Here is a 25,961-nt window from a genome sequence, read left to right as displayed (position 1 = left end):
ACAAAACATGCATGAGATTGGCCAGGTCCCAAGGTGTCTTTCCAAGATCAAGCTGTACACTTCAATGCCATAAACATTCCCATTTCTCATCCTTGTACACTCTTATCAACGCTGCATGCCCCATATTATGTTACCCTCCCTGGTGAGAAAAGCGAAAACATGTTAACAAGCTGCGCGTGGAAAAATACCTGCGCCACCAATGTGACAGCATCTGAAGTTAAGTACAAAATGGAGTCAATGGTCAAGATGGAGTCAGTGGTTAAATACAGATAACTAGGCTAAGAGATTATATGGGAAGGCTGTCTAAGGCCCTTAATGACGAGGTGGGTAACCTGGCAGCCCTGGTATCGAAGCTTAAGTCCAACCTACTTCAAACCAAAGGGAAAGCTGACCCCCTATCACCCTAGCCATAACAAGAACTTGGGAAGTACTCCAATAGATGGCCCCAAATCACGTTAACCAAACTGGACCCATGCAACAATTGCCCCGGGTAGTAGCAGAGCGGCTGGGGGTGGTGGGTGGGGACACATCCTCGCTCTTGCCAAACGTAAAATGTAATTTTAATCCACCTTAGGGTTGTCGTCCGAGGCCCACAGAACCCCATAGGAGTAATGGCAGAATAGGCCATCAAAACATGAAGAAAGCCTTATTAACACCAAATTCCAAAAGACATACAGTAAGACTATTGGGGGCCAACATCATGCAAAATTACATATTCATGATCAATGTCCCAAAAATCCCGACAGGTACCAGACAAACCCAGGATTCGTTAACTAATAAAAGCCATTTATTGGCTCTGAAAGTTCAGGGGCTTTCGATCGGTCATAAAGAGGATGGACACCTAAAGTCATGAGTCTTTTGAAGGGCTGATAGAGCTGGAGCAAAGATATAGGCCCTCTTATAGACTCACTCATCAGACTCAAGGTAAATGCCCCATGTCTACCAACCATCCCAGTTAGTGCCTGTAACTTGAACCCGTAACATGAACTCTCTAACTTGCCACCAGCTGCCTCCCCTCCCAGCTTCTCTCATGGGCAACATGTCTGAAACTATTAGAAAACCAGCTTGAAGTTACTATCTCCCTTCAGGTGAAGAATATACTATTGAATAGACTTCAAATGATACAGCCTTAAAGCAAACTTTATATGGGAACATCTAGTAATACCCATAATCCAGTAATGACAGATAAGAGGGAGAGCTTCAATCTGTCAGCCCATCATGCAGGGGTGAACCCATGACAGACGGACACCATAAAATGCCTGTCTAGTGACATGGGAGAAAGAAGACTAACAACAAGGGAGAGAGAAAAGACTGACACAGGAGAGAGACTAGCAACATTGGGGAGGGACTAACGACATGGGGAGAGAAGACTAGCAACATGGGAGAGAGACAACTAATGACGACATAAGAGAGAGAAGACTAACGACATGGGAGAGAGAAGACTAACAACATGTGAAAGAGAAGACTAACGAGACAACTAATGACGACATGGGAGAGAGAAGAGATGACGACGTGGGAGAGAGACTAATGACGACGTGGAGAGAGAGAAGACTAATGACGACATGGGAGAGAGAGAATACTAATGACATGGGAGAGAGGATGACTACTGACGATATGGGAGGGAGAAGACTAACGACATGGGAGAGAAGTCTAATGATAACATGGAAGAGAGAAGACTAATGATGATATGGAAAAGAGAAGGCTAATGATGATATGGAAGAGAGAAGACTAATGATGACATGGGATAGAGAAAACTACTGATGACATGGGAGAGAGAACGACATGGGGGAGAGAGGACTAAAGACATGGGAGAGAAGTCTAATGAGGACATGGAAGAGAGAAGACCAACGACGACATGGAAGAGAGAAGGCCAACGACGACATGGAAGAGAGAAGACCAATGACGACATGGAAGAGAGAAGACCAACGACGACATGGAAGAAAGAAGACCAACGACGACATGGAAGAGAGAAGACCAACGACGACATGGAAGAGAGAAGGCCAACAACGACATGGAAGAGAGAAGGCCAACGACGACATGGAAGAGAGAAGGCCAACGACGACATGGAAGAGAGAAGGCCAACGACGACATGGAAGAGAGAAGGCCAACGACGACATGGAAGAGAGAAGGCCAACGACGACATGGAAGAGAGAAGGCCAACGACGGCATGGAAGAGAGAAGGCCAACGACGGCATGGAAGAGAGAAGGCCAACGACGGCATGGAAGAGAGAAGGCCAACGACGGCATGGAAGAGAGAAGGCTAACGACGGCATGGAAGAGAGAAGGCTAACGACGGCATGGAAGAGAGAAGGCTAACGACGACACTGAAGAGAGCAAACTAACGACGACACTGAAGAGAGCAAACTAACGATGACACGGAAGAGAGCAGACTAACGATGGCATGGAAGAGAGAAGACTAATGACGACATGGGAGAGAGAATGACAAGGGAGAGAGAAGACTAATGGCATGGGAAAGAAGTCTAATGATGACATGGAATAGAGAAGACTAAGGACGACATGGGGGAGAGAGAAGACTAATGATGACATGGGAGAGAGAAAACTACTGATGACATGGGAGAGAGAGGACTAAAGACATGGGAGAGAAGTCTAATGAGGACATGGAAGAGAGAAGGCTAACAACGACATGGAAGAGATAAGGCTAACGACGACATGGAAGAGAGCAGACTAACGACGACATGGAAGAGAGCAGACTAACGACGACATGGAAGAGAGCAGACTAACGACGACATGGAAGAGAGCAGACTAACGACGACATGGAAGAGAGAAGACTAACTACGGCATGGAAGAGAGAAGACTAACATGGCATGGGAGAGAGAAGACTAACATGGCATGGGAGAGAGAAGACTAACATGGCAAGGGAGAGAGAAGACTAACATGGCATGGGAGAGAGAAGACTAATGACGACATGGGAGAGAGAAGACTAATGACGACATGGGAGAGAGAAGACTAATGACGACATGGGAGAGAGAAGACTAATGACGACATGGGAGAGAGAAGACTAATGACGACATGGGAGAGAGAAGACTAATGACGACGTGTGAGAGAAGACTAATGACATGGGAGAGAGAAGACTAACGACATCATGAGAGAGAGAAGACTAATGATGACATGGGAGAGAGAACGACATGGGAGAGGGAAGTCTAATGACATGGGAGAGAAGTCTAATGACGATATGTAAAAGACTAATGACGACATGGGAGAGAACGACTGACAATATGGGAGAGAGAAGACTAACTACATGGGAGAGAAGTCTAATGATGACATGGAAGCGAGAAGACTAATGACATGGAAGCGAGAAGACTAATGACGCCATGGGAGAGAGAAGACTAATGACGACATGGGAGAGAGAAGACTAACTGGGAGAGAGAAGACTAACGGCATGGGAGAGAAGTCTAATGATGACATGGAAGAGAGAAGACTAACGACGACATGGAAGAGAGAAGGCTAACGACGACATGGAAGAGAGAAGGCTAACGACGACATGGAAGAGAGAAGGCTAACGACGACATGGAAGAGAGAAGGCTAACGACGACATGGAAGAGAGAAGGCTAACGATGACATGGAAGAGAGAAGACTAACATGGCATGGGAGAGAGAAGACTAATGACGACACGGGAGAGAGAAGACTAATGACGACACGGGAGAGAGAAGACTAATGACGACACGGGAGAGAGAAGACTAATGACGACACGGGAGAGAGAAGACTAATGACGACACGGGAGAGAGAAGACTAACGACGACACGGGAGAGAGAAGACTAACGACGACACGGGAGAGAGAAGACTAATGACTACACGGGAGAGAGAAGACTAATGGCATGGGAAAGAAGTCTAATGATGACATGGAATAGAGAAGACTAAGGACGACATTGGAGAGAGAAGACTAACATCATGGGAAAAAAGACTAACTACATCATGGGAGAGAGAAGACTAACAACACCATGGGAGAAGGATGACTAATGATGACATGAGAGAGAGAAGACTAACGACGACATGGGAGAGAGAAAACTAACACCATGGGAAAGAGAAGACTAATTACCAGTGAGTAACAATACAAACACTGCCTGGAGACCAAGGAATAGTGAAGGCTTAGAAATTTTAAAGGCCTTGAGCAAGATGTATTTTAGGGTGGAGGGCTGTCTGTAATACATCTGAATGAATTATGTTTTGGCAATTCAAGACATAATGATGCTGAACAATAATGAATTAAACATTCAGAAATGAGGAGGGAAAGCTAAAACTCCCTGTTGCTCTCCATTCAAATAGTACCAAAAAAAAAGCAAGAATGACCACACAATAAACTATTTATTTCTGCGACTGGCTGCATAATTGTTAGGACTGATACTGCTGCAGTATTCTGGAAATGCAAATCTTTACATTCAGATTTTTACAGACTATGAAAGTTGCCACTTTGGTATAAGTTAACAAATAAAGCATTTGAGCTCTCGGCTGCGTAGAGGGCCTCACAGCATGCAGAAGTGGAAGGACTTGACTTTCCCACTCACTTTACCAGGGGAAGCCTTATAATGTGGGGGCTCTGGACAACTGCCCACTGCCCATGCTTTAAAATGTCTCTGCCAAGGACATCATGAATGAAAAGGCGAAGAACATATAGCACACAAAAAGTACAATGGAGTCTGAGTATTGAATCGCTAAAGTTTCTTCATGACATGGACAGCTCTTAAGAGCCTCATCAGCAACATTGGTTCATTACAGCTCCAAGCTGTGTTTATAAGTGATGCATTTATGTCAATCATATCTAGGGGCCTGCCTTCACCAGGCACTTTTAACAGTGACACGTCTACAGTGAACTGCTGGGCTACTATTGGGTCTTCAATTACCCTATATTTGTCAACACAAACCTCAACCTACCTGAGCTCTTAGGCAGACAAGGCCTGTGTTGACTGGAGCAGAATAGCATCGTACAGTGGTGGACAGAACAGTAGTACGGTGGTTTAACATCATGCTAAGGTGGATGAGTACTCTAGTATGGTGGTTTAACATCATGCAATGGTGGATGAGAACTGTAGTGTGGTGAATTAGCATCATACAAAGGTGGATAAGACCTGTAGTGTAGTGATCTAACATCATTGAGTGGTGGATGAGAACTGTAGTGTAGTGAATTAGCATCATGCAGTGGTGGATAAGGACTGTAGTGATCTAACATCATGCAGTGGTGGATGAGAACTGTAGTGTAGTGAATTAGCATAATGCAGTGGTGGATAAGGACTGTAGTGATCTAACATCATGCAGTGGTGGATGAGAACTGTAGTGTAGTGAATTAGCATCATGCAGTGGTGGATAAGGACTGTAGTGTAGTGATCCAACATCATGCAGTGGTGGATGAGATCTGTAGTGTGGTGGTTTAGTATCATGCAGTGGTGGATAACGACTGTAGTGCGGTGGTTTAGCAGTTTAGCATCGTGTAGTGGTGGATAAGAACTGTAGTGTGGTGGTTTAGCATCATGCAGTGGTGGATAAGAACTGTAGTGTGGTGGTTTAGCATCATGCAGAGATGGATAAGACCTGTAGTTTAGGGTTAGTTACATGCAGTGATGGATAACACCTGTAGTGTGGTGGTTTACCATCATACAAAGGTGGATAAGACCTGTAGTCCAGTGGTTTAGCATCATGCAGTGGTGGATAGAACTGTAGTGTGGTGGTTTAGCATCATGCAGTGGTGGATGGATCTGTTGTGTGGTGGTTTAGCATCATGCAGTGGTGGATAGATCTGCAGTGTGGTGGTTTAGCATCATGCAGTGGTCGATAGATCTGTAGTGTGGTGGTTTCGCATCATGCAGTGGTGGATAGATCTGCATTGTGGTGGTTTAGCATCATGCAGTGGTGGATAGATCTGCAGTGTGGTGGTTTAGCATCATGCACTGGTGGATAAATCTGCATTGTGGTGGTTTAGCATCATCCAGTGGTGGATAGATCTGTAGTGTGGTCGTTTAGCATCATGCAGTGGTGGATAGATCTTCAGTGTGGTGGTTTAGTTTCATGCAGTGGTGGAGAAAGCTTGGGCAGTAACTGTGGCTACCTCGTTGCATGTTAAAGCGGATTCAGTACTCAGTCCTGGGCTTTCATATGACAACAAAAAGCATTCTAGGCGTTGTAGTCTTGGTCTGCTTCCACTGGACTAAAGGGACTATAGCTGATAGCAAGTGTTTGGAGGTTAAAAGTGCAGGCTGGGAAGAACCCCCTGTGAAATGGATGCATGCAGTAGTGGCAGACAACATGTGGGGTCAGAAAACGCCTGGAATCATTCAAGGTTTACCTTGGTCACCACCTGCTCTGCCAGGTGCTCCGTCGTGTAGTACCGCACAGCCTGGATGAGGCCAAGGGCACCTCCTAGGAGGAAGGCAATGCCCAGGTACCTGCTGCGCCTGCTCTGGGCACTGAACGGGCCATGCCCACCTCCCCCAGCCTGATACCCCCGCTGAGCACCCACCCCTGCAGGGGACGAGCACCCCTGCACCCCAGTCACAGGGACTGGCAGGGGTCCTTTACCCCTCAACCATGGGAAGAGCGGAGGCCCACTGGCTCCTGCCCAGGGGAAGGTCCCCAGCCCTCTTACACCTGCCCCAAAGAGGGTCTGGTGCCCCCTCACTCCTGCCCCAGGGAGGGTCTGGTACCCCCTCACTCCTGCCCCAGGGAGGGTCTGCTGCCACCTCACTCCTGCCCCAGGGAGGGTCTGGTACCCCCTCACTCCTGCCCCAGGGAGGGTCTGGTACCCCCTCACTCCTGCCCCAGGGAGGGTCTGGTACCCCCTCACTCCTGCCCCAGGGAGGGTCTGGTACCCCCTCATTCCTGCCCCAGGGAGGGTCTGCTGCCCCCTCACTCCTGCCCCAGGGAGGGTCTGCTGCCCCCTCACTCCTGCCCCAGGGAGGGTCTGCTGCCCCCTCTCTCCTGCCCCAGGGAGGGTCTGGTACCCCCTCACTCCTGCCCCAGGGAGGGCCTGCTGCCCCCTCAGTCCTGCCCCAGGGAGGGCCTGCTGCCCCCTAACTCCTGCCCCAGGGAAGGACTGGTACCCCCTCACTCTTGCACCAGGCAGGGCAGTGCTGCCCCCCCGTGCTGTGTGGTACCCGCTCGCTCCTGCCCCAGGGGTGGCCCTGCAGGCCCTCCATGCTGCCCCCAGCACACAGCCCCTGCAGGCCGCCATCTTGGAGTCCCGGGCTCTGCTGCTGTCAGTGCTACGGCGGGCACGAGCATCAGATTATTAAACGTCCGTGCACAACGCGCATGCGCAGCCCCTCTTTTCCGCCCTCCCGCGCACATACACACAGTCCGGCGGCTAGGTCTGAACCAGGGTTCCTAGCAAATTACACCAACTACGCATGTGCGAAATCCACTTACAGCCATCTTAGAGTCAGCCAGACAGCAAGGACGCCTGTCCGGTGCAGTCACGTGACTTACGAGGGCCATTTGGTGCTTCGAGCCAGCTCTAGAGACATGTCGGAGGCCAACGGGGACCTGCAGAAGCAGCCATCTCAGAGTCAGGCGCCAGCAGCAAGGACGCCTATCATCTGCTAGGACGGTCATGTGACCAGCAAGGGGGGATGGGGCGGTCCATTCAGAGGTTTGGTCCAGCTCTGGAGACATATCCGGGCCCAACTGAGACCAGCAGCAATCTTAGAGTCAGGCACAGGCAGCGAGGACGCATGTCACGTGCCAAGTACAGCCCCGTGACCTGTCAAGGTCATTCAGAGCGTCTGCCCAGCTCTGGAGACATTTCCGGGCTCAATGGGGGGGCTTGCAGCCATCTTAGAGTCAGGCACAGGCATTGAGGACGCATGTCACGTGCCAGGTACAGTCACGTGACCTGCCAGGGTCAGTCAGAGCTTCTTCCCAGCTCTGGAGACATGTCCGGGCCCAACGGGGACATGGAGCTGCCCATGGAGACCGAGGAGGAGGAGGACGGGCTGGGGCAGGAAGGTGAGGTCACTGGGGGCAGAGGGGAAGAAGGTGAGATCACCTGGGGCAAAGGGGAGGAAGGTGATGCTGCTAGGGTGAGCAGATGGCAGGAATGTGAGGAGAAATTTGAGGGAGGAGGAAGGAGGGGGAAGAGCTGTGAAGAAAGGAGTGGGAAGGGGAGTAAGGTTTGGGTAGAAAGGAGCGAGGGCTGAGGAGAAAGAAATGGGGAGTAAAGGCTGGGGAGAAAGGAGAGAGAAGGGGGTAAGGGCTGGGGAGAAAGGAGAGAGAAGGGGGTAAGGGCTGGGGAAAAGGAGAGAGACAAGGGGAGTAGGGGCTGGGGGAAAGGAGAGGCCAGGGGAGTAGGGGCTGAGGAGAAAGGGGAACAGGGGAGTAAGACCAGGGGAGGAAGAGGAACAGGAAAGTAAGAGCTGGGAGAAAGGAGAGGCAAAGGATGTAAGGAGTGAGGAGAAAAGAGGCACAAGAGGAGTAAGGGCTGAGGACAAAGGAGAGGAACAAGGGGAGTAAGGGCTGGGGAGAATGGAGAGAGACAAGGGGAGGAAGGAGAGAGACAAGGGGAGTTAGGGCTGAGGAGAAAGGAGAGAGACAAGGGGAGTTAGGGCTGAGGAGGAAGGAGAGAGAGACAAGGGTAGTTAGGGCTGAGGAGGAAGGAGAGAGACAAGGGGAGTTAGGGCTGAGGAGGAAGGAGAGAGACAAGGGGAGTTAGGGCTGAGGCGGAAGGAGAGAGGCGAGGAGTTAGGGCTGAGGAGGAAGGAGAGAGACAAGGGGAGTTAGGGCTGAGGCGGAAGGAGAGAGGCGAGGGGAGTTAGGGCTGAGGAGGAAGGAGAGAGACAAGGGGAGTTAGGGCTGAGGAGGAAGGAGAGAGACAAGGGGAGTTAGGGCTGAGGCGGAAGGAGAGAGGCGAGGAGTTAGGGCTGAGGAGGAAGGAGAGAGACAAGGGGAGTTAGGGCTGAGGCGGAAGGAGAGAGGCGAGGGGAGTTAGGGCTGAGGAGGAAGGAGAGAGACAAGGGTAGTTAGGGCTGAGGAGGAAGGAGAGAGACAAGGGGAGTTAGGGCTGAGGCGGAAGGAGAGAGGCGAGGAGTTAGGGCTGAGGAGGAAGGAGAGAGACAAGGAGAGTATGGGTTGGGGAGAATGGAGAGGGTGCAAGGGGTAGGTAGGGACTTGGGGCTGAGGAGGAGTGAGATAGGATGGAAGATGAGGGCGTGAGAGGGCTGTAGATGGAGAAAGGTGAGCAAGAGAGGCAAGAGGAATGGGATGGAAGCGAGAAAGCACTAACGGAGGGAGAGAGGATAAGGAGAGATAGGAGGCAAAGCTTGGCAGGAAGATAGAGGGAGTAGGCAGGACTGGGGAGGAAGGTTAGAGTGTGGGGGCAAGTAGAGGAAAGCAAAGGGACGGGGAGGGCAAGAGGGTTTTCGGCAGAGAGGGGAATGTAAGGGCTGAAAAGGCAAGTGAAGAGGATAAGGTGTGGGCAGAGGAGGCAAGGCAAAGGGATATGAGGGGGGTGCAGAGAATGTGAGGGAAGGACTAGAGAGGAAGGTGGAATGAGTGACCACAGTGAGGGAGAAGGAGAGAGTGGCTTAATGCCACATTTTCAATACTTCTCAAGGTCTTTATTTTTCTGCAGCAAGTGTTTCTGTTACACAAGTTCTTTCTACTATTTGTGGTTAGGAGGTGCTTTCTTGATATCAAGGCGGCAGAAGGACACCAGTGGTACTTGTCACAGTTGGAGATCAGTGTCTTCTGATGTGCCCCCCCCACCCCAGGTCTCACCCTGTGGCTGTGTGAGATACACTGGAAAGGTGTATTGTAAAGTGTGTTTCTGCAGCTAGCTCTGTGGACATGTGGCAGTGTGTTTATGTATATGCAGCCCTGGCAGGGTGTACTTATGTGCAGTTGCTGACCTTGCAGGTTGAAGGCCTTTGTGTTCAGTTCAGCTCTGGTTGACTCCAGCCACTTCCAGGTCTGTGCTACTGTTTTGCTTTCACTAATGACCAAGCTGAAAACAATCTCTGGAATGCACTTCTTAGTTTAAAGAAGACATTTATTATTACTTCACCACGAGGTTCCTGAGAGAGGAGATTAGTAGGTTGGAGTCACACATTTAAAAATAGTCACAGCAATGAAAGGAAAATAAATCAAAGTGATTCTCAATTGCAATGCACACATCAAAAATATATGTGATTATATTATAGCATAACTGTAAAAGCAAAGAATAAAAGCCAAAATTAATCACCGTGGGGCCTATCACTGCTCATCATCTTTCTCATGTCCGCCAGTTGATAACTCCTGTTCAACTGCAAGATAGAGATTTTCCACCCTTACAGGACAGGTCAGACAGCTGACATCCACTTCTGACTGAAGTCTCGGAAAATTCCCCTCGCTGCTGCCCAGGGACACCTTTTATAGATTGAATAATGAAAAAGCCTGCTAAAAGGCCCTTCCCTCTAATAGTTAAAACATGCTGGCTACTGTAGGTCAGAGTTAGAAGAAACAAGCGTTGAAAGTTGGCCAAGTTTTCAAGGCTGTCTTTCCCAAGGCTGCACTACAGAAAAACACAAAATATGCGCTTCCTTATCATGCTAGTGTTCGGTGAGAGAAAAAAATATGAAAAAAACACAAGCTTGGTTTACCATGTGGAAAATCACAGCTCCTCTGCAATGTCTCAACTGCAATGTCTAACGCCACGATAAAGCCAATGGGCAGCTAAACTGAATACAAAATGTAATGTCTAAAGCCATATTAAAGCCAATAGGCAGCTAAACTGAATACAAAATGTAATTTGCTACTGGTGAACATTGAACAACTAAAGTCAGTGGTCAAACATACTTAATTCCATTACAGCTACCCAGGTATGGCTTGTTCTGATACAGTGAAGTCTTGACTCCGCCTCTGCTGAAAACAAAACACACATTAAAGGATGTCATGAGTGTTTATAGGGCCTGGGCCACAGATATAGTGTGTCACTCTGGCAACTCCCAGTCATTCCTTCCATGGACACCACAGAAGATGCTGATACTAAGCATTGTATAAAACTGGGGGAAGTGAGCTGCACAACTGTCGCAGACAGCAGTGTGTGCAACATATTCTGTCAGATTAGTTTGTGGAAAAAAAACAATCCTATAAGATGCTGTGTCATGGCCAGTTGTGGACTCTGCATGCTTGTTCTCCTGCCTGTGTATTGCTTAAAAGGGGTTTGCCACAGTTCTGCATGGTCTAAATTTTTGTCTACAGCTTCCCCTTAATATTCTAAGGAGAAAATGTCCCAAAGTGCCCTGGTTCAGCAAAGTGTAATTTGGGGGAAAACACAGAAATCATTTAACAAAACCAATGTTTCATTTGTGGGAGCAACTGATAAAATCAATGCCTAAAGTATGAGATTAGCTTCCTGACACACCAGCAGGCCCCTCTTAGCGCTTACCCGTGCCCTGAGCTCTGCCTGCTAGGGCCCTGCAGTGTATAGCTGCTGGTCCACTGCACTGGTTGTTCACACAAGCACTCCTAGTCTACACACGCCTGCAACGCCTCACTGTGGTGCAGGCACCGGTGCACCCTGTCCTGAATGCATTATTAAGGCAGGAATATGAGCCGCCTTCAGCCTCACACAAGCAGGCAGAAACTTTGTTGTACCAAAGTCACCCCTGGCATATTCGTTGAGGAGGAACTGGTCTGCTCTGTGGTTAGGTTTTCTAAACTCAAAAGAATTTACTTTATTTAAATGTATGCCTAATCAGCAGGACACACCTGGTTGTGTTTTAGGACCAGGTAGCAGCCCTGTGCCTGATTGATAAGGTCAAAGTGTCAGCATGAAGTATGAGAACCTCAGCACTAATGGGGGCTTTGGCCGTGGGAGCCTCTGATGATACAGAGCTTCTGATGGCATGAAGCATTTGGATGTGGAAGCCTTCTAATGGCACAAAGCTTCTGGCCATGTGAGCCTTCTAATGGCACAGAGCCTTCTGATGGCACAGAGCCTCTGGCCACGGGAGCCTTCTGATGGCACAGAGCCTCTGGCCGCGGGAGCCTCCTGATGGCACGTAGTCTCTGGCCGCGGGAGCCTCCTGATGGCACGTAGTCTCTGGCCGTGGGAGCCTCCTGATGGCACATAGTCTCTGGCCGTGGGAGCCTCCTGATGACACGGAGCCTCTGGCAGTGGGAGTCTCCCGATGGCACGGAGTCTCTGGCCATGGGAGCCTTCTGATGACACGGAGCCTCTGGCAGTGGGAGTCTCCCGATGGCACGGAGTCTCTGGCCATGGGAGCCTTTTGATGGCACGGAGTCTCTGACCGTGGGAACCTCCTGATGGCACGGAGTCTCTGACTGTGGGAACCTCCTGATGGCACAGAGTCTCTGGTCATTGGGAGCCTCCTGATGACACAGAGCCTCTGGCAGTGGGAGTCTCCCGATGGCACAGAGCCTCTGGCAGTGGGAGTCTCCCGATGGCACAGAGAGCCTCTGGCAGTGGGAGTCTCCCGATGGCACAGAGAGCCTCTGGCAGTGGGAGTCTCCCGATGGCACGGAGTCTCTGGCAGTGGGAGTCTCCCGATGGCACGGAGTCTCTGACCGTGGGAGCCTCCTGATGGCTCGGAGTCTCTGACCGTGGGAGCCTCCTGATGGCTCGGAGTCTCTGACCGTGGGAGATGATGGCTCGGAGTCTCTGACCGTGGGAGCCTCCTGATGGCTCGGAGTCTCTGACCGTGGGAGCCTCCTGATGGCACGGAGCCTCTGGCCGTGGGAGCCTCCTAATGGCACAGAGCCTCTGGCCATGGGAGCCTCTAGTACGCAGTGGGGCGATGGATCACTTGGAGATCAGGATTCAAGGACTGGGTAGCCTGGAGTACCTTATCGCATTGTGACCCCGGTCAGTATGGCCAACTTTCTTGCCCTTGCTCTGCAGCCTGTATAAGGTGGCTATGTAGAGGTCTCTAGGACATATATGTGTGCATCTTCCGGACTGCAAGGACAATCCACGCACACAAAGGACGTTCCTTTGAGACTGGACTCTTGAAGGTTGCCATCTTACCTAAAGGCTGGGACCAAGCTTTGGGCGATGAATTATCCTTGTTTCTGTGGCCTGCCTAAAAAAAGAGGAAGCTGAACGCCCCAGCCAGGATTAAAAAGAAGGTCCACACTTTGCCCAGCCTAATGAAGCTCCAAGTTGACTCTAGGAGCCATGAGAGCCATACTGGGCAGAATCTCCATGTAAGTCACAAATAGGCATCACTAGAGGGTGAGGAACTGCAGAAACACTTTCTAGGACATTCTGTTGCCCCTCTGCATCATTCTGCCGACCTTCCTAGTAAGCGAGGGAGAGTGTATCTGCAGCAGTCCAGAAGGCTTCCTTCTCACCTGGTTTGGTCTTGAGCCCCTGAGGTGCATTTTCCTGAGAGAGCTGTGTTACTGGTCACTCACTGGCTTTGTGCAGTCTGTACCAGTGGGGTTTAAGGGCCATCAACACAATTATTTTTCAATTAGATAAGCAAGTTACTTTCTTTAAGCAGATGATTCTCCAGGGAAAGCGAAGTCAAGTAATACTGGCTTATTTCATGAGGGGGAAGTGAGGTCAGGTAGCCCAGGCTTATTTCATGAGATAAAGGGGACGCGAGGTCAAGTAGTCCAGGCTGTTTTCATGAGATGAAGGGGAAGCGAGGTCAAGTAGTCCTGGCTTATTTCACGAGGGGGAAGTGAGGTCAGGCAGTCCAGGCTTGTTTCATGAGATGCAGGGGAAACTAGGTCAAGTAGTCCAGACTTATTTCATGAGATGAAGGGAAAGCGAGGTCAAGTAGTCCAGGCTGTTTTCATGAGATGAAGGGGAAGTGAGGTCAAGTAGTCCTCGCTTATTTCATGAGGGGGAAGTGAGGTCAGGTAGTCCAGGCTTATTTCATGAGATAAAGGGGAAGCGAGGTCAAGTAGTCCAAGCTTCTTTCATGGCATGAAGGGGAAACCAAGTCAAGTAGTCCAGGCTTATTTGATGAGATGAAGGGGAAGTGAGGTCAAGTAGTCAATGCTTTATGAGTTGAAGGGGAAGCAAGGTCAGGTAGTCCAGGCTTCATGAGATGAGGGGGAAAGGAGGTTAAGTAGTCCAGGCTTAGTTCGTGAGATGAAGGGGAAGCAAGGTCAAGTAGTCCAGGCTTGATGAGATGAGGGGGAAATGAGGTCAAGTAGTCTAGGCTTATTTCATGAGATGAAGGAGAAGTGAGGTCAAGTAGTCCAGGCTTATTTCTGGAGAAGAAGGAGAAGCAAGGTCAAGTAGTCCAGGCTGTTTTCATGAGATGAAGGAGAAGCAAGGTCAGGTAGTGCCGGCTTATTTCATGAGATGAAGGGGAAGCGAGGTCAAGTAGTCCAGGCTTATTTCAGGAGATGAAGGAGAAGCAAGGTGAAGTAGTCCAGGCTGTTTTCATGAGATTCTAGGGAAGCGAGGTCAAGTAGTCCAGGCTTTTTCAGGAGATGAAGGAGAAGCAAGGTCAAGTAGTCCAGGCTGTTTTCATGAGATGAAGGGGAAGCAAGGTCAGGTAGTCCAGGCTTCATGAGATGAGGAGGAAATTAGGTCCATTATTCCAGGGTTATTTCATGAGATGAAGGGAAAGCGAGGTCAAGTAGTCAAGGCTTATTTCCGGAGACGAAGGAGAAGCGAGGTCATGTATTCCAGGCTGTTTTTATGAGATGAAGGGGAAACAAGGTCAAGTAGTCAAGGCTTCATGAGATGAAGGGGAAGCAAGGTCAGGTAGTCCAGGCGTATTTCATAAGATGACCGGGAAACAAGATCAGGTAGTTAAGGCTTCATTAGTTGAAGGGGAAGCGAGGTCACATTGTCCAGGCTTATTTCATGAGATGAAAGAGAAGCAAGGTCAATTAGTCCAGTCTGTTTGCATGGGATGAAGATGAAGCGAGGTCAGGTAGTGAAGGCTTATTTCATGAGATGAAGGGGAAGTGAGGTCAAGTAGTCAAGGCTTCATGAGATGAAGGGGAAGCGAGGTCAAGTAGTCCAGGCTTATTTCATAAGATGAAGGGGAAGAGAGGTCAAGTAATCAAGGCATATTTCCAGAGATGAAGGAGAAGCGAGGTCGAGTAGTCCAGGCTTATTTCATAAGATGAAGGGGAAGCGAGGTCAAGTAGTCCAGGCTTCATGAAATGAGGGGGAAACAAGGTAAAGTAGTCCAGGCTTATTTCATGAGATGAAGGGGAAGTGAGGTCCAGTAGTCCAGGCTTATTTCCGGAGATGAAGGAGAAGTGAGGTTAAGTAGTCCAGGCTGTTTTCATGAGATGAAGGGGGAATGAGGTCAAGTAGTAATGCTTCGTGAGATGAAGGGGAAGCGAGGTCAAGTAGTCCAGGCTTATTCATATTATGAAGGGGAAGCGAGGTCAAGTAGTCCAGGCTTATTTCATAAGATGAAGGGGAAGCAAGTTCAAGTAGTCCAGGCTTATTTCATAAGATGAAGGGGAAGCAAGGTCAAGTAGTCCAGGCTTATTTGAGTAGATGAAGTGGAAGTGAGGTCAAGTAATCCAGGCTTATTTCATAAGATGAAGGGGAAACGTGGTCAGGTAGTCAAGGCTGCATGAGGTGAAGGGGAAGTGAGGTCAAGTAGTCCAGGCTTATTTCATAAGATGAAGGGGAAGCAAGGTCAAGTAGTCCAAGCTTATTTCATAAGATGAAGGGGAAGCGAGGTCAAGTAGTCCAGGCTTATTTCATAAGATGAAGGGGGAATGAGGTCAAGTAGTCAAGGCTTCGTGAGATGAAGGGGAAGCGAGGTCAAGTAGTCCAGGCTTATTCATATTATGAAGGGGAAGCGAGGTCAAGTAGTCCAGGCTTATTTCATAAGATGTAGGTGAAGCAAGTTCAAATAGTCCAGGCTTATTTCATAAGATGAATGGGAAGCAAGGTCAAGTAGTCCAGGCTTATTTGAGGAGATGATGGGGAAGTGAGGTCAAGTAATCCAGTCTAATTTCATAAGATGAAGGGGAAACGTGGTCAGGTAGTCAAGGCTTCATGAGGTGAAGGGGAAGTGAGGTCAAGTAGTCCAGGCTTATTTCATAAGATGAAGGGGAAGCAAGGTCAAGTAGTCCAGGCTTATTTCATAAGATGAAGGGGAAGCAAGGTCAAGTAGTCCAGGCTTATTTCATAAGATGAAGGGGAAGCGAGGTCAAGTAGTCCAGGCTTATTTCATAAGATGAAGGGGAAGCGAGGTCAAGTAGTCCAGGCTTATTTCATAAGATGAAGGGGAAGCGAGGTCAAGTAGTCCAGGGTTATTATTTCATAAGATGAAGGGGAAACAATATCAGGTAGTCAAGGCTTCATGAGTTGAAGGGGAAGCGAGGTCAAGTAGTCCAGGCTTATTTCATAAGATGAAGCAGAAACGAGGTCAAGTAGTCCAGGCTTATTTCCAGAGATGAACGAGAAGTGAGGTCAAGTACTCCAGGCTGTTTTCATGAGTTGAAGGGGAAGCAAGGTCAAGTAGTCCAGGCTTCATGAGGTGAGGGGGAAACGAGGTCAAGTAGTCCAGGCTTATTTTATGAGATGAAGGGGAATCAAGGTCCAGTAGTCCAGGCTTATTTCCTGAGATGAAGGAGAAGTGAGGTCAAGTAGTCCAGGCTGTTTTCATGAGATGAAAGGGAAACAAGGTCAAGTAATCAAGGCTTCATGAGATGAAGGGGAAACAAGGTCAAGTAGTCAAGGCTTCATGAGATGAAGGGGAAGTGAGGTCAAGGAGTCCAGGCTTATTTCATATGATGAAGGTGAAGCGAGGTCAAGTAGTCCAGGCTTATTTCAGGAGATGAAGGAGAAGTGAGGTCAAGTAGGCCAGGCTGTTTTCATGAGATGACGGCGAAGCAAGGTCAAGTAGTCCAGGCTTATTTCCGGAGGTGAAGGGGAAGCAAGGTCAGGTAGTTCAGGCTTATTTCATGAGATGGAGAAGCGAGGTCAAGTAGTCAAGGCTTCATGTGATGAAGGGGAAGCAAGGTTAGATAGTCCAGGCTTCATGAGATGAGGAAATGAGGTCAAGTAGTCCAGGCTTCATGAGATGAGGGAGAGATTAGGTCAAGTAGTCCAGGCTTCATGAGATAAGGGGAAACAAGGTCAAGTAGTCCAGGCTTATTTCATAAAATGAAGGGGAAACAAGGTCAAGTAGTCCAGGCTTAATTCATCAGATGAAGGGGAAACGAGGTCAAGTAGTCCAGGCTTCATGATTTGAGGGGGAAACAAGGTCAAGTAGCCCAGGCTTACTCCATGAGATGAAGGGGAAGCTAGGTCAAGTAGTCCAGGCTGTTTTCATGAGATGAAGGGGAAACGAGGTCAAGTAGTCAAGGCTTCATGAGATGAAAGGGAAACGAGGTCAAGCAGTCCAGGCTTATTTCATAAAATGAAGGGGAAGCGAGGTCAAGCAGTCTAGGCTTATTTCAGGAGATGAAGGGGAAGTGAGGTCAAGCAGTCCAGGCTTATTTCAGGAGATGAAGGGGAAGTGAGGTCAAGCAGTCCAGGCTTATTTCAGGAGATGAAGGGGAAGTGAGGTCAGGTAGTGCAGGTTATTTCATGAGATGAAGGGGAAGCGAGGTCAAGTAGTCAAGGCTTATTTCATATGATGAAGGGGAAGCTGGGTCAAGTAGTCCAGGCTGTTTTCATGAGATGAAGGGGAAGCGAGGTCAAGTAGTCCAGGATTATTTCATAAAATGAAGGGGAAGCGAAGTCAAGTAGTCCAGGCTGTTTTCATGAGATGGAGAAGCAACGTCTAGTAGTCCAGGCTGTTTTCATGAGATGAAGGGGAAGCGAGGTCAAGTAGTCAAGGCTTCATGTGATGATGGGGAAGTGAGGTCAAGTAGTCCAGGCTTATTTAATAAGATGAAGGGGAAATTAGGTCAGGTAGTCAATGCTTCAGGAGTTGAAGGGGAAACGAGGTCAAGTAGTCCAGGCTTCATGAGATGAGGGGGAAACGAGGTAAAGTCCAGGCTTATTTCATGAGACGAAGGGGAAGTGAGGTCCAGTAGTCCAGGCTGATTTCCGGAGACGAAGAGGAAGTGAGGTCCAGTAGTCCAGGCTGTTTTCATGAGATGAAGGGGAAACGAGGTCAAGTAGTCAAGGCTTCATGAGATGAAGGGGAAGAGAGGTCAAGTATTCCAGGCTTATTTCATAAGATGAAGGGGAAGCGAGGCCAAGTAGTCCAGGCTTATTTCAGGAGATGAAGAAGAGTTGAGGTCAAGTAGTCCAGGCTGTTTTCATGAGATGAAGGAGAAGCAAAGTCAAGTAGTCCAGGCTGTTTTCATGAGATGAAGGAGAAGCAAAGTCAAGTAGTCCAGGTTGTTTTCATGAGATGAAGGGGAAGCGAGGTCAGGTAGTGCAGGCTTATTTCATATGATGAAGGGGAAGCGAGGTCAAGTAGTCCAGGCTGTTTTCATGAGATGAAGGGGAAGCAAGGTCAAGTAGTCCAGGCTTATTTCATAAGATGAAGGGGAAGCGAGGTCAAGCAGTCCAGGCTTAATTCATAAGATGAAGGGACAAACAAGATCAGGTAGTCAAGGCTTCATGATTTGAAGGGGAAGCGAGGTCAAGTAGTCCAGGCTTATTTCCAGAGATGAAGGAGAAGCGAGGTAGAGTAGTCCAGGCTGTTTTCATGAGATGAAGAGGAAGCGAGGTCAGGTAGTGCAGGCTTATTTCATGAGATGAAGGGGAAGCGAGGTCCAGTAGTCCAGGCTTATTACTGGAGATGATGGAGAAGTGAGGTCAAGTAGTCCAGGCTGTTTTCATGAGTTGAAGGGGAAGCGAGGTCAAGTAGTCCAAGCTTCATGAGACGAGGGGGAAACAAGGTCAAGTACTCCAGACTTATTTTATGAGATGAAGGGGAAGCGAGGTCAAGTAGCCCAGGCTGTTTTCATGAGATGAAGGGGAAACAAGGTCAAGTAGTCAAGGCTTCATGAGATGAAGGGGAAACAAGGTCAAGTATTCAAGGCTTCATGAGATGAAGGGGAAGCGAGGTCAAATAGTCCAGGCTTATTTCATTTGATGAAGGGGAAGCAAGGTCAAGTAGTCCAGGCTTATTTCAGGAGATGAAGGGAAAGCGAGATCAAGTAGTCCAGGCTTATTTCAGGAGAAGAAGGAGAAGCGAGGTCAAGTAGGCCAGGCTTATTTCTGGAAATGGAGAAGTGAGGTCAAGTAGTCCAGGCTGTTTTCATGAGATGAAGGGGAAACGAGGTCAAGTAGTCAAGGCTTCATGAGATGAAGGGGAAACAAGGTCAAGTAGTCAAGGCTTCATGAGATGAAGGGGAAGCGAGGTCAAGTAGTCCAGGCTTATTTCATATGATGAAGGGGAAGCGAGGTCAAGTAGTCCAGGCTGTTTTCATGAAATGAAGGGGAAACAAGGTCAAGTAGTCAAGACTTCATGAGATGAAGGGGAAGCAAGGTCAGGTAGTCCGGCCTTCATGAGATGAGGAGGAAATGAGGTCAAGTAGTCCTGGCTTATTTCATGAGATGAAGGCGAAGCAAGGTCAAGTAGTCCTGGCTTATTTCCGGAGATGAAGGGGAAGCAAGGTCAGGTAGTTCAGGCTTATTTCATGAGATGAAGGAGAAGCGAGGTCAAGTAGTCAAGGCTTTATGAGATGAAGGGGAAGCGAGGTCAGGTAGTCCAGGCTTCATGAAATGAGGAGGAAATGAGGTCAAGTAGTCCAGGCTTATTTCATGAGATGAAGGGAAAGCGAGGTCAAATAGTCCAGGCTTCATAAGATGAGGGGGAAATGAGGTCAAGTAGTCCAGGCTTCATGAGATGAGGAGGAAACAAGGTCAGGTAGTCAAGGCTTCATGAGATGAGGGGGAAACAAGGTCAAGTAGTCCAGGCTTATTTCATGAGATGAAGGGGAAGCTAGGTCAAGTAGTCCAGGCTTATTTCATAAAATGAAGGGGAAGCTAGGTCAAGTAGTCCAGGCTTATTTCATAAAATGAAGGAGAAGCGAGGTCAAGTAGTCCAGGCTTATTTAATAAGATGAAGGGGAAATGAGGTCAGGTAGTCAATGCTTCAGGAGTTGAAGGGGAAACGAGGTCAAGTAGTCCAGGCTTCATGAGATGAGGGGGAAACGAGGTAAAGTCCAGGCTTATTTCATGAGACGAAGGGGAAGTGAGGTCCAGTAGTCCAGGCTGATTTCCGGAGACGAAGAGGAAGTGAGGTCCAGTAGTCCAGGCTGTTTTCATGAGATGAAGGGGAAACAAGGTCAAGTAGTCAAGGCTTCATGAGATGAAGGGGAAACGAGGTCAAGTATTCAAGGCTTCATGAGATGAAGGGGAAGCGAGGTCAAATAGTCCAGGCTTATTTCATTTGATGAAGGGGAAGCAAGGTCAAGTAGTCCAGGCTTATTTCAGGAGATGAAGGGAAAGCGAGATCAAGTAGTCCAGGCTTATTTCAGGAGAAGAAGGAGAAGCGAGGTCAAGTAGGCCAGGCTTATTTCTGGAAATGGAGAAGTGAGGTCAAGTAGTCCAGGCTGTTTTCATGAGATGAAGGGGAAACAAGGTCAAGTAGTCAAGGCTTCATGAGATGAAGGGGAAACAAGGTCAAGTAGTCAAGGCTTCATGAGATGAAGGGGAAGCGAGGTCAAGTAGTCCAGGCTTATTTCATATGATGAAGGGGAAGCGAGGTCAAGTAGTCCAGGCTGTTTTCATGAAATGAAGGGGAAACAAGGTCAAGTAGTCAAGACTTCATGAGATGAAGGGGAAGCAAGGTCAGGTAGTCCGGCCTTCATGAGATGAGGAGGAAATGAGGTCAAGTAGTCCAGGCTTATTTCATGAGATGAAGGCGAAGCAAGGTCAAGTAGTCCTGGCTTATTTCCGGAGATGAAGGGGAAGCAAGGTCAGGTAGTTCAGGCTTATTTCATGAGATGAAGGAGAAGCGAGGTCAAGTAGTCAAGGCTTTATGAGATGAAGGGGAAGCAAGGTCAGGTAGTCCAGGCTTCATGAGATGAGGAGGAAATGAGGTCAAGTAGTCCAGGCTTATTTCATGAGATGAAGGGAAAGCGAGGTCAAATAGTCCAGGCTTCATAAGATGAGGGGGAAATGAGGTCAAGTAGTCCAGGCTTCATGAGATGAGGAGGAAACAAGGTCAGGTAGTCCAGGCTTCATGAGAAGAGGGGGAAACAAGGTCAGGTAGTCAAGGCTTCATGAGATGAGGGGGAAACAAGGTCAAGTAGTCCAGGCTTATTTCATGAGATGAAGGGGAAGCTAGGTCAAGTAGTCCAGGCTTATTTCATAAAATGAAGGGGAAGCTAGGTCAAGTAGTCCAGGCTTATTTCATAAGATGAAGGAGAAGCGAGGTCAAGTAGTCCAGGCTTATTTAATAAGATGAAGGGGAAATGAGGTCAGGTAGTCAATGCTTCAGGAGTTGAAGGGGAAACGAGGTCAAGTAGTCCAGGCTTATTTCATGAGACGAAGGGGAAGTGAGGTCCAGTAGTCCAGGCTGATTTCCGGAGACGAAGAGGAAGTGAGGTCCAGTAGTCCAGGCTGTTTTCATGAGATGAAGGGGAAACGAGGTCAAGTAGTCAAGGCTTCATGAGATGAAGGGGAAGAGAGGTCAAGTAGTCCAGGCTTATTTCATAAGATGAAGGGGATGCTAGGTCAAGGAGTCCAGGCTGTTTTCATGAGATGAAGGGGAAGCGAGGTCAAGTAGTCCAGGCTTATTTCATAATATGAAGGGGAATCGAGGCCAAGTAGTCCAGGCTTATTTCAGGAGATGAAGGGGAAGCGAGGTCAAGTAGTCCAGGCTGTTTTCATGAGATGAAGGAGACGCAAAGTCAAGAAGTCCAGGCTGTTTTCATGAGATGAAGGAGAAGCAAAGTCAAGTAGTCCAGGCTGTTTTCATGAGATGAAGGGGAAGCAAGGTCAGGTAGTGCAGGCTTCTTTCATATGATGAAGGGGAAGCGAGGTCAAGTAGTCCAGGCTGTTTTCATGAGATGAAAGGGAAACAAGGTCAAGTAATCAAGGCTTCATGAGATGAAGGGGAAACAAGGTCAAGTAGTCAAGGCTTCATGAGATGAAGGGGAAGTGAGGTCAAGGAGTCCAGGCTTATTTCATATGATGAAGGTGAAGCGAGGTCAAGTAGTCCAGGCTTATTTCAGGAGATGAAGGAGAAGTGAGGTCAAGTAGGCCAGGCTGTTTTCATGAGATGACGGCGAAGCAAGGTCAAGTAGTCCAGGCTTATTTCCGGAGATGAAGGGGAAGCAAGGTCAGGTAGTTCAGGCTTATTTCATGAGATGAAGGAGAAGCGAGGTCAAGTAGTCAAGGCTTCATGTGATGAAGGGGAAGCAAGGTTAGATAGTCCAGGCTTCATGAGATGAGGAAATGAGGTCAAGTAGTCCAGGCTTCATGAGATGAGGGAGAGATTAGGTCAAGTAGTCCAGGCTTCATGAGATAAGGGGAAACAAGGTCAAGTAGTCCAGGCTTATTTCATAAAATGAAGGGGAAACAAGGTCAAGTAGTCCAGGCTTAATTCATCAGATGAAGGGGAAACGAGGTCAAGTAGTCCAGGCTTCATGATTTGAGGGGGAAACAAGGTCAAGTAGCCCAGGCTTACTCCATGAGATGAAGGGGAAGCTAGGTCAAGTAGTCCAGGCTGTTTTCATGAGATGAAGGGGAAACGAGGTCAAGTAGTCAAGGCTTCATGAGATGAAAGGGAAACGAGGTCAAGCAGTCCAGGCTTATTTCATAAGATGAAGGGGAAGCGAGGTCAAGCAGTCCAGGCTTATTTCATAAAATGAAGGGGAAGCGAGGTCAAGCAGTCCAGGCTTATTTCAGGAGATGAAGGGGAAGTGAGGTCAAGCAGTCCAGGCTTATTTCAGGAGATGAAGGGGAAGTGAGGTCAGGTAGTGCAGGTTATTTCATGAGATGAAGGGGAAGCGAGGTCAAGTAGTCAAGGTTTATTTCATATGATGAAGGGGAAGCTTTGTCAAGTAGTCCAGGCTGTTTTCATGAGATGAAAGGGAAACAAGGTCAAGTAGTCAAGGCTTCATGAGATGAAGGGGAAGCGAGGTCAAGTAGTCCAGGATTATTTCATAAAATGAAGGGGAAGCGAAGTCAAGTAGTCCAGGCTGTTTTCATGAGATGGAGAAGCAACGTCTAGTAGTCCAGGCTGTTTTCATGAGATGAAGGGGAAGCGAGGTCAAGTAGTCAAGGCTTCATGTGATGATGGGGAAGTGAGGTCAAGTAGTCCAGGCTTATTTAATAAGATGAAGGGGAAATTAGGTCAGGTAGTCAATGCTTCAGGAGTTGAAGGGGAAACGAGGTCAAGTAGTCCAGGCTTCATGAGATGAGGGGGAAACGAGGTAAAGTCCAGGCTTATTTCATGAGACGAAGGGGAAGTGAGGTCCAGTAGTCCAGGCTGATTTCCGGAGACGAAGAGGAAGTGAGGTCCAGTAGTCCAGGCTGTTTTCATGAGATGAAGGGGAAACGAGGTCAAGTAGTCAAGGCTTCATGAGATGAAGGGGAAGAGAGGTCAAGTATTCCAGGCTTATTTCATAAGATGAAGGGGAAACGAGGCCAAGTAGTCCAGGCTTATTTCAGGAGATGAAGAAGAGTTGAGGTCAAGTAGTCCAGGCTGTTTTCATGAGATGAAGGAGAAGCAAAGTCAAGTAGTCCAGGCTGTTTTCATGAGATGAAGGAGAAGCAAAGTCAAGTAGTCCAGGCTGTTTTCATGAGATGAAGGGGAAGCGAGGTCAGGTAGTGCAGGCTTATTTCATATGATGAAGGGGAAGCGAGGTCAAGTAGTCCAGGCTGTTTTCATGAGATGAAGGGGAAGCAAGGTCAAGTAGTCCAGGCTTATTTCATAAGATGAAGGGGAAGCGAGGTCAAGTAGTCCAGGCTTAATTCATAAGATGAAGGGACAAACAAGATCAGGTAGTCAAGGCTTCATGATTTGAAGGGGAAGCGAGGTCAAGTAGTCCAGGCTTATTTCCAGAGATGAAGGAGAAGCGAGGTCGAGTAGTCCAGGCTGTTTTCATGAGATGAAGAGGAAGCGAGGTCAGGTAGTGCAGGCTTATTTCATGAGATGAAGGGGAAGCGAGGTCCAGTAGTCCAGGCTTATTACTGGAGATGATGGAGAAGTGAGGTCAAGTAGTCCAGGCTGTTTTCATGAGTTGAAGGGGAAGCGAGGTCAAGTAGTCCAAGCTTCATGACATGAGGGGGAAACAAGGTCAAGTACTCCAGACTTATTTTATGAGATGAAGGGGAAGCGAGGTCAAGTAGCCCAGGCTGTTTTCATGAGATGAAGGGGAAACAAGGTCAAGTAGTCAAGGCTTCATGAGATGAAGGGGAAACGAGGTCAAGTATTCAAGGCTTCATGAGATGAAGGGGAAGCGAGGTCAAATAGTCCAGGCTTATTTCATTTGATGAAGGGGAAGCAAGGTCAAGTAGTCCAGGCTTATTTCAGGAGAAGAAGGAGAAACGAGGTCAAGTAGGCCAGGCTTATTTCTTGAAATGGAGAATTGAGGTCAAGTAGTCCAGGCTGTTTTCATGAGATGAAGGGGAAACGAGGTCAAGTAGTCAAGGCTTCATGAGATGAAGCGGAAACAAGGTCAAGTAGTCAAGGCTTCATGAGATGAAGGGGAAGCGAGGTCAAGTAGTCCAGGCTTATTTCATATGATGAAGGGGAAGCGAGGTCAAGTAGTCCAGGCTGTTTTCATGAAATGAAGGGGAAACAAGGTCAAGTAGTCAAGGCTTCATGAGATGAAGGGGAAGCAAGGTCAGGTAGTCCGGCCTTCATGAGATGAGGAGGAAATGAGGTCAAGTAGTCCAGGCTTATTTCATGAGATGAAGGCAAAGCAAGGTCAAGTAGTCCTGGCTTATTTCCGGAGATGAAGGGGAAGCAAGGTCAGGTAGTTCAGGCTTATTTCATGAGATGAAGGAGAAGCGAGGTCAAGTAGTCAAGGCTTTATGAGATGAAGGGGAAGCAAGGTCAGGTAGTCCAGGCTTCATGAGATGAGGAGGAAATGAGGTCAAGTAGTCCAGGCTTATTTCATGAGATGAAGGGAAAGCGAGGTCAAATAGTCCAGGCTTCATAAGATGAGGGGGAAATGAGGTCAAATAGTCCAGGCTTCATGAGATGAGGAGGAAACAAGGTCAGGTAGTCCAGGCTTCATGAGAAGAGGGGGAAACAAGGTCAGGTAGTCAAGGCTTCATGAGATGAGGGGGAAACAAGGTCAAGTAGTCCAGGCTTATTTCATGAGATGAAGGGGAAGCTAGGTCAAGTAGTCCAGGCTTATTTCATAAAATGAAGGGGAAGCTAGGTCAAGTAGTCCAGGCTTATTTCATAAGATGAAGGAGAAGCGAGGTCAAGTAGTCCAGGCTTATTTAATAAGATGAAGGGGAAATGAGGTCAGGTAGTCAATGCTTCAGGAGTTGAAGGGGAAACGAGGTCAAGTAGTCCAGGCTTCATGAGATGAGGGGGAAACGAGGTAAAGTCCAGGCTTATTTCATGAGACGAAGGGGAAGTGAGGTCCAGTAGTCCAGGCTGATTTCCGGAGACGAAGAGGAAGTGAGGTCCAGTAGTCCAGGCCGTTTTCATGAGATGAAGGGGAAACGAGGTAAAGTAGTCAAGGCTTCATGAGATGAAGGGGAAGAGAGGTCAAGTAGTCCAGGCTTATTTCATAAGATGAAGGGGATGCTAGGTCAAGGAGTCCAGGCTGTTTTCATGAGATGAAGGGGAAGCGAGGTCAAGTAGTCCAGGCTTATTTCATAATATGAAGGGGAAGCGAGGCCAAGTAGTCCAGGCTTATTTCAGGAGATGAAGGGGAAGCGAGGTCAAGTAGTCCAGGCTGTTTTCATGAGATGAAGGAGACGCAAAGTCAAGTAGTCCAGGCTGTTTTCATGAGATGAAGGAGAAGCAAAGTCAAGTAGTCCAGGCTGTTTTCATGAGATGAAGGGGAAGCAAGGTCAGGTAGTGCAGGCTTATTTCATATGATGAAGGGGAAGCGAGGTCAAGTAGTCCAGGCTGTTTTCATGAGATGAAAGGGAAGCAAGGTCAAGTAGTCCAGGCTTATTTCATAAGATGAAGGGG

General features: G+C 48.3%; 2 protein-coding genes across 3 annotated transcripts in view; one reads left to right on the top strand and one right to left on the bottom strand.

Annotated features, from left to right (window-relative positions):
• Window positions 1–7,635, bottom strand: part of PTGES2 (prostaglandin E synthase 2) — a 54,906-nt gene extending 47,271 nt beyond the window's left edge. Inside the window, exon 1 of one of the 2 annotated variants that reach the window (XM_069236991.1) lies at window positions 7,375–7,635. In XM_069236991.1, coding sequence (XP_069093092.1) covers window positions 7,375–7,620 — 246 coding nt within the window. In that variant the 5' untranslated portion in view covers window positions 7,621–7,635. Of the gene's footprint in view, window positions 1–6,295; window positions 7,354–7,374 lie in introns of those variants that run through there. The other variant, XM_069236990.1, reaches the window with a different exon arrangement.
• Window positions 7,636–7,782: 147 nt separating this feature from the next.
• Window positions 7,783–25,961, top strand: part of BBLN (bublin coiled coil protein) — a 59,090-nt gene continuing 40,911 nt past the window's right edge. Inside the window, exon 1 of the mRNA XM_069236993.1 lies at window positions 7,783–7,953. Coding sequence (XP_069093094.1) covers window positions 7,812–7,953 — 142 coding nt within the window. The 5' untranslated portion in view covers window positions 7,783–7,811. The remainder of the gene's footprint in view (window positions 7,954–25,961) is intronic.

Source organism: Pleurodeles waltl, chromosome 6 (genome assembly GCF_031143425.1).
Source record: "Pleurodeles waltl isolate 20211129_DDA chromosome 6, aPleWal1.hap1.20221129, whole genome shotgun sequence".
In the NCBI taxonomy this organism is placed as follows: domain Eukaryota; kingdom Metazoa; phylum Chordata; class Amphibia; order Caudata; family Salamandridae; genus Pleurodeles; species Pleurodeles waltl.
Note: the sequence above shows the minus strand (reverse complement) of the source record. Positions and strands in the feature narration are given on the sequence as shown.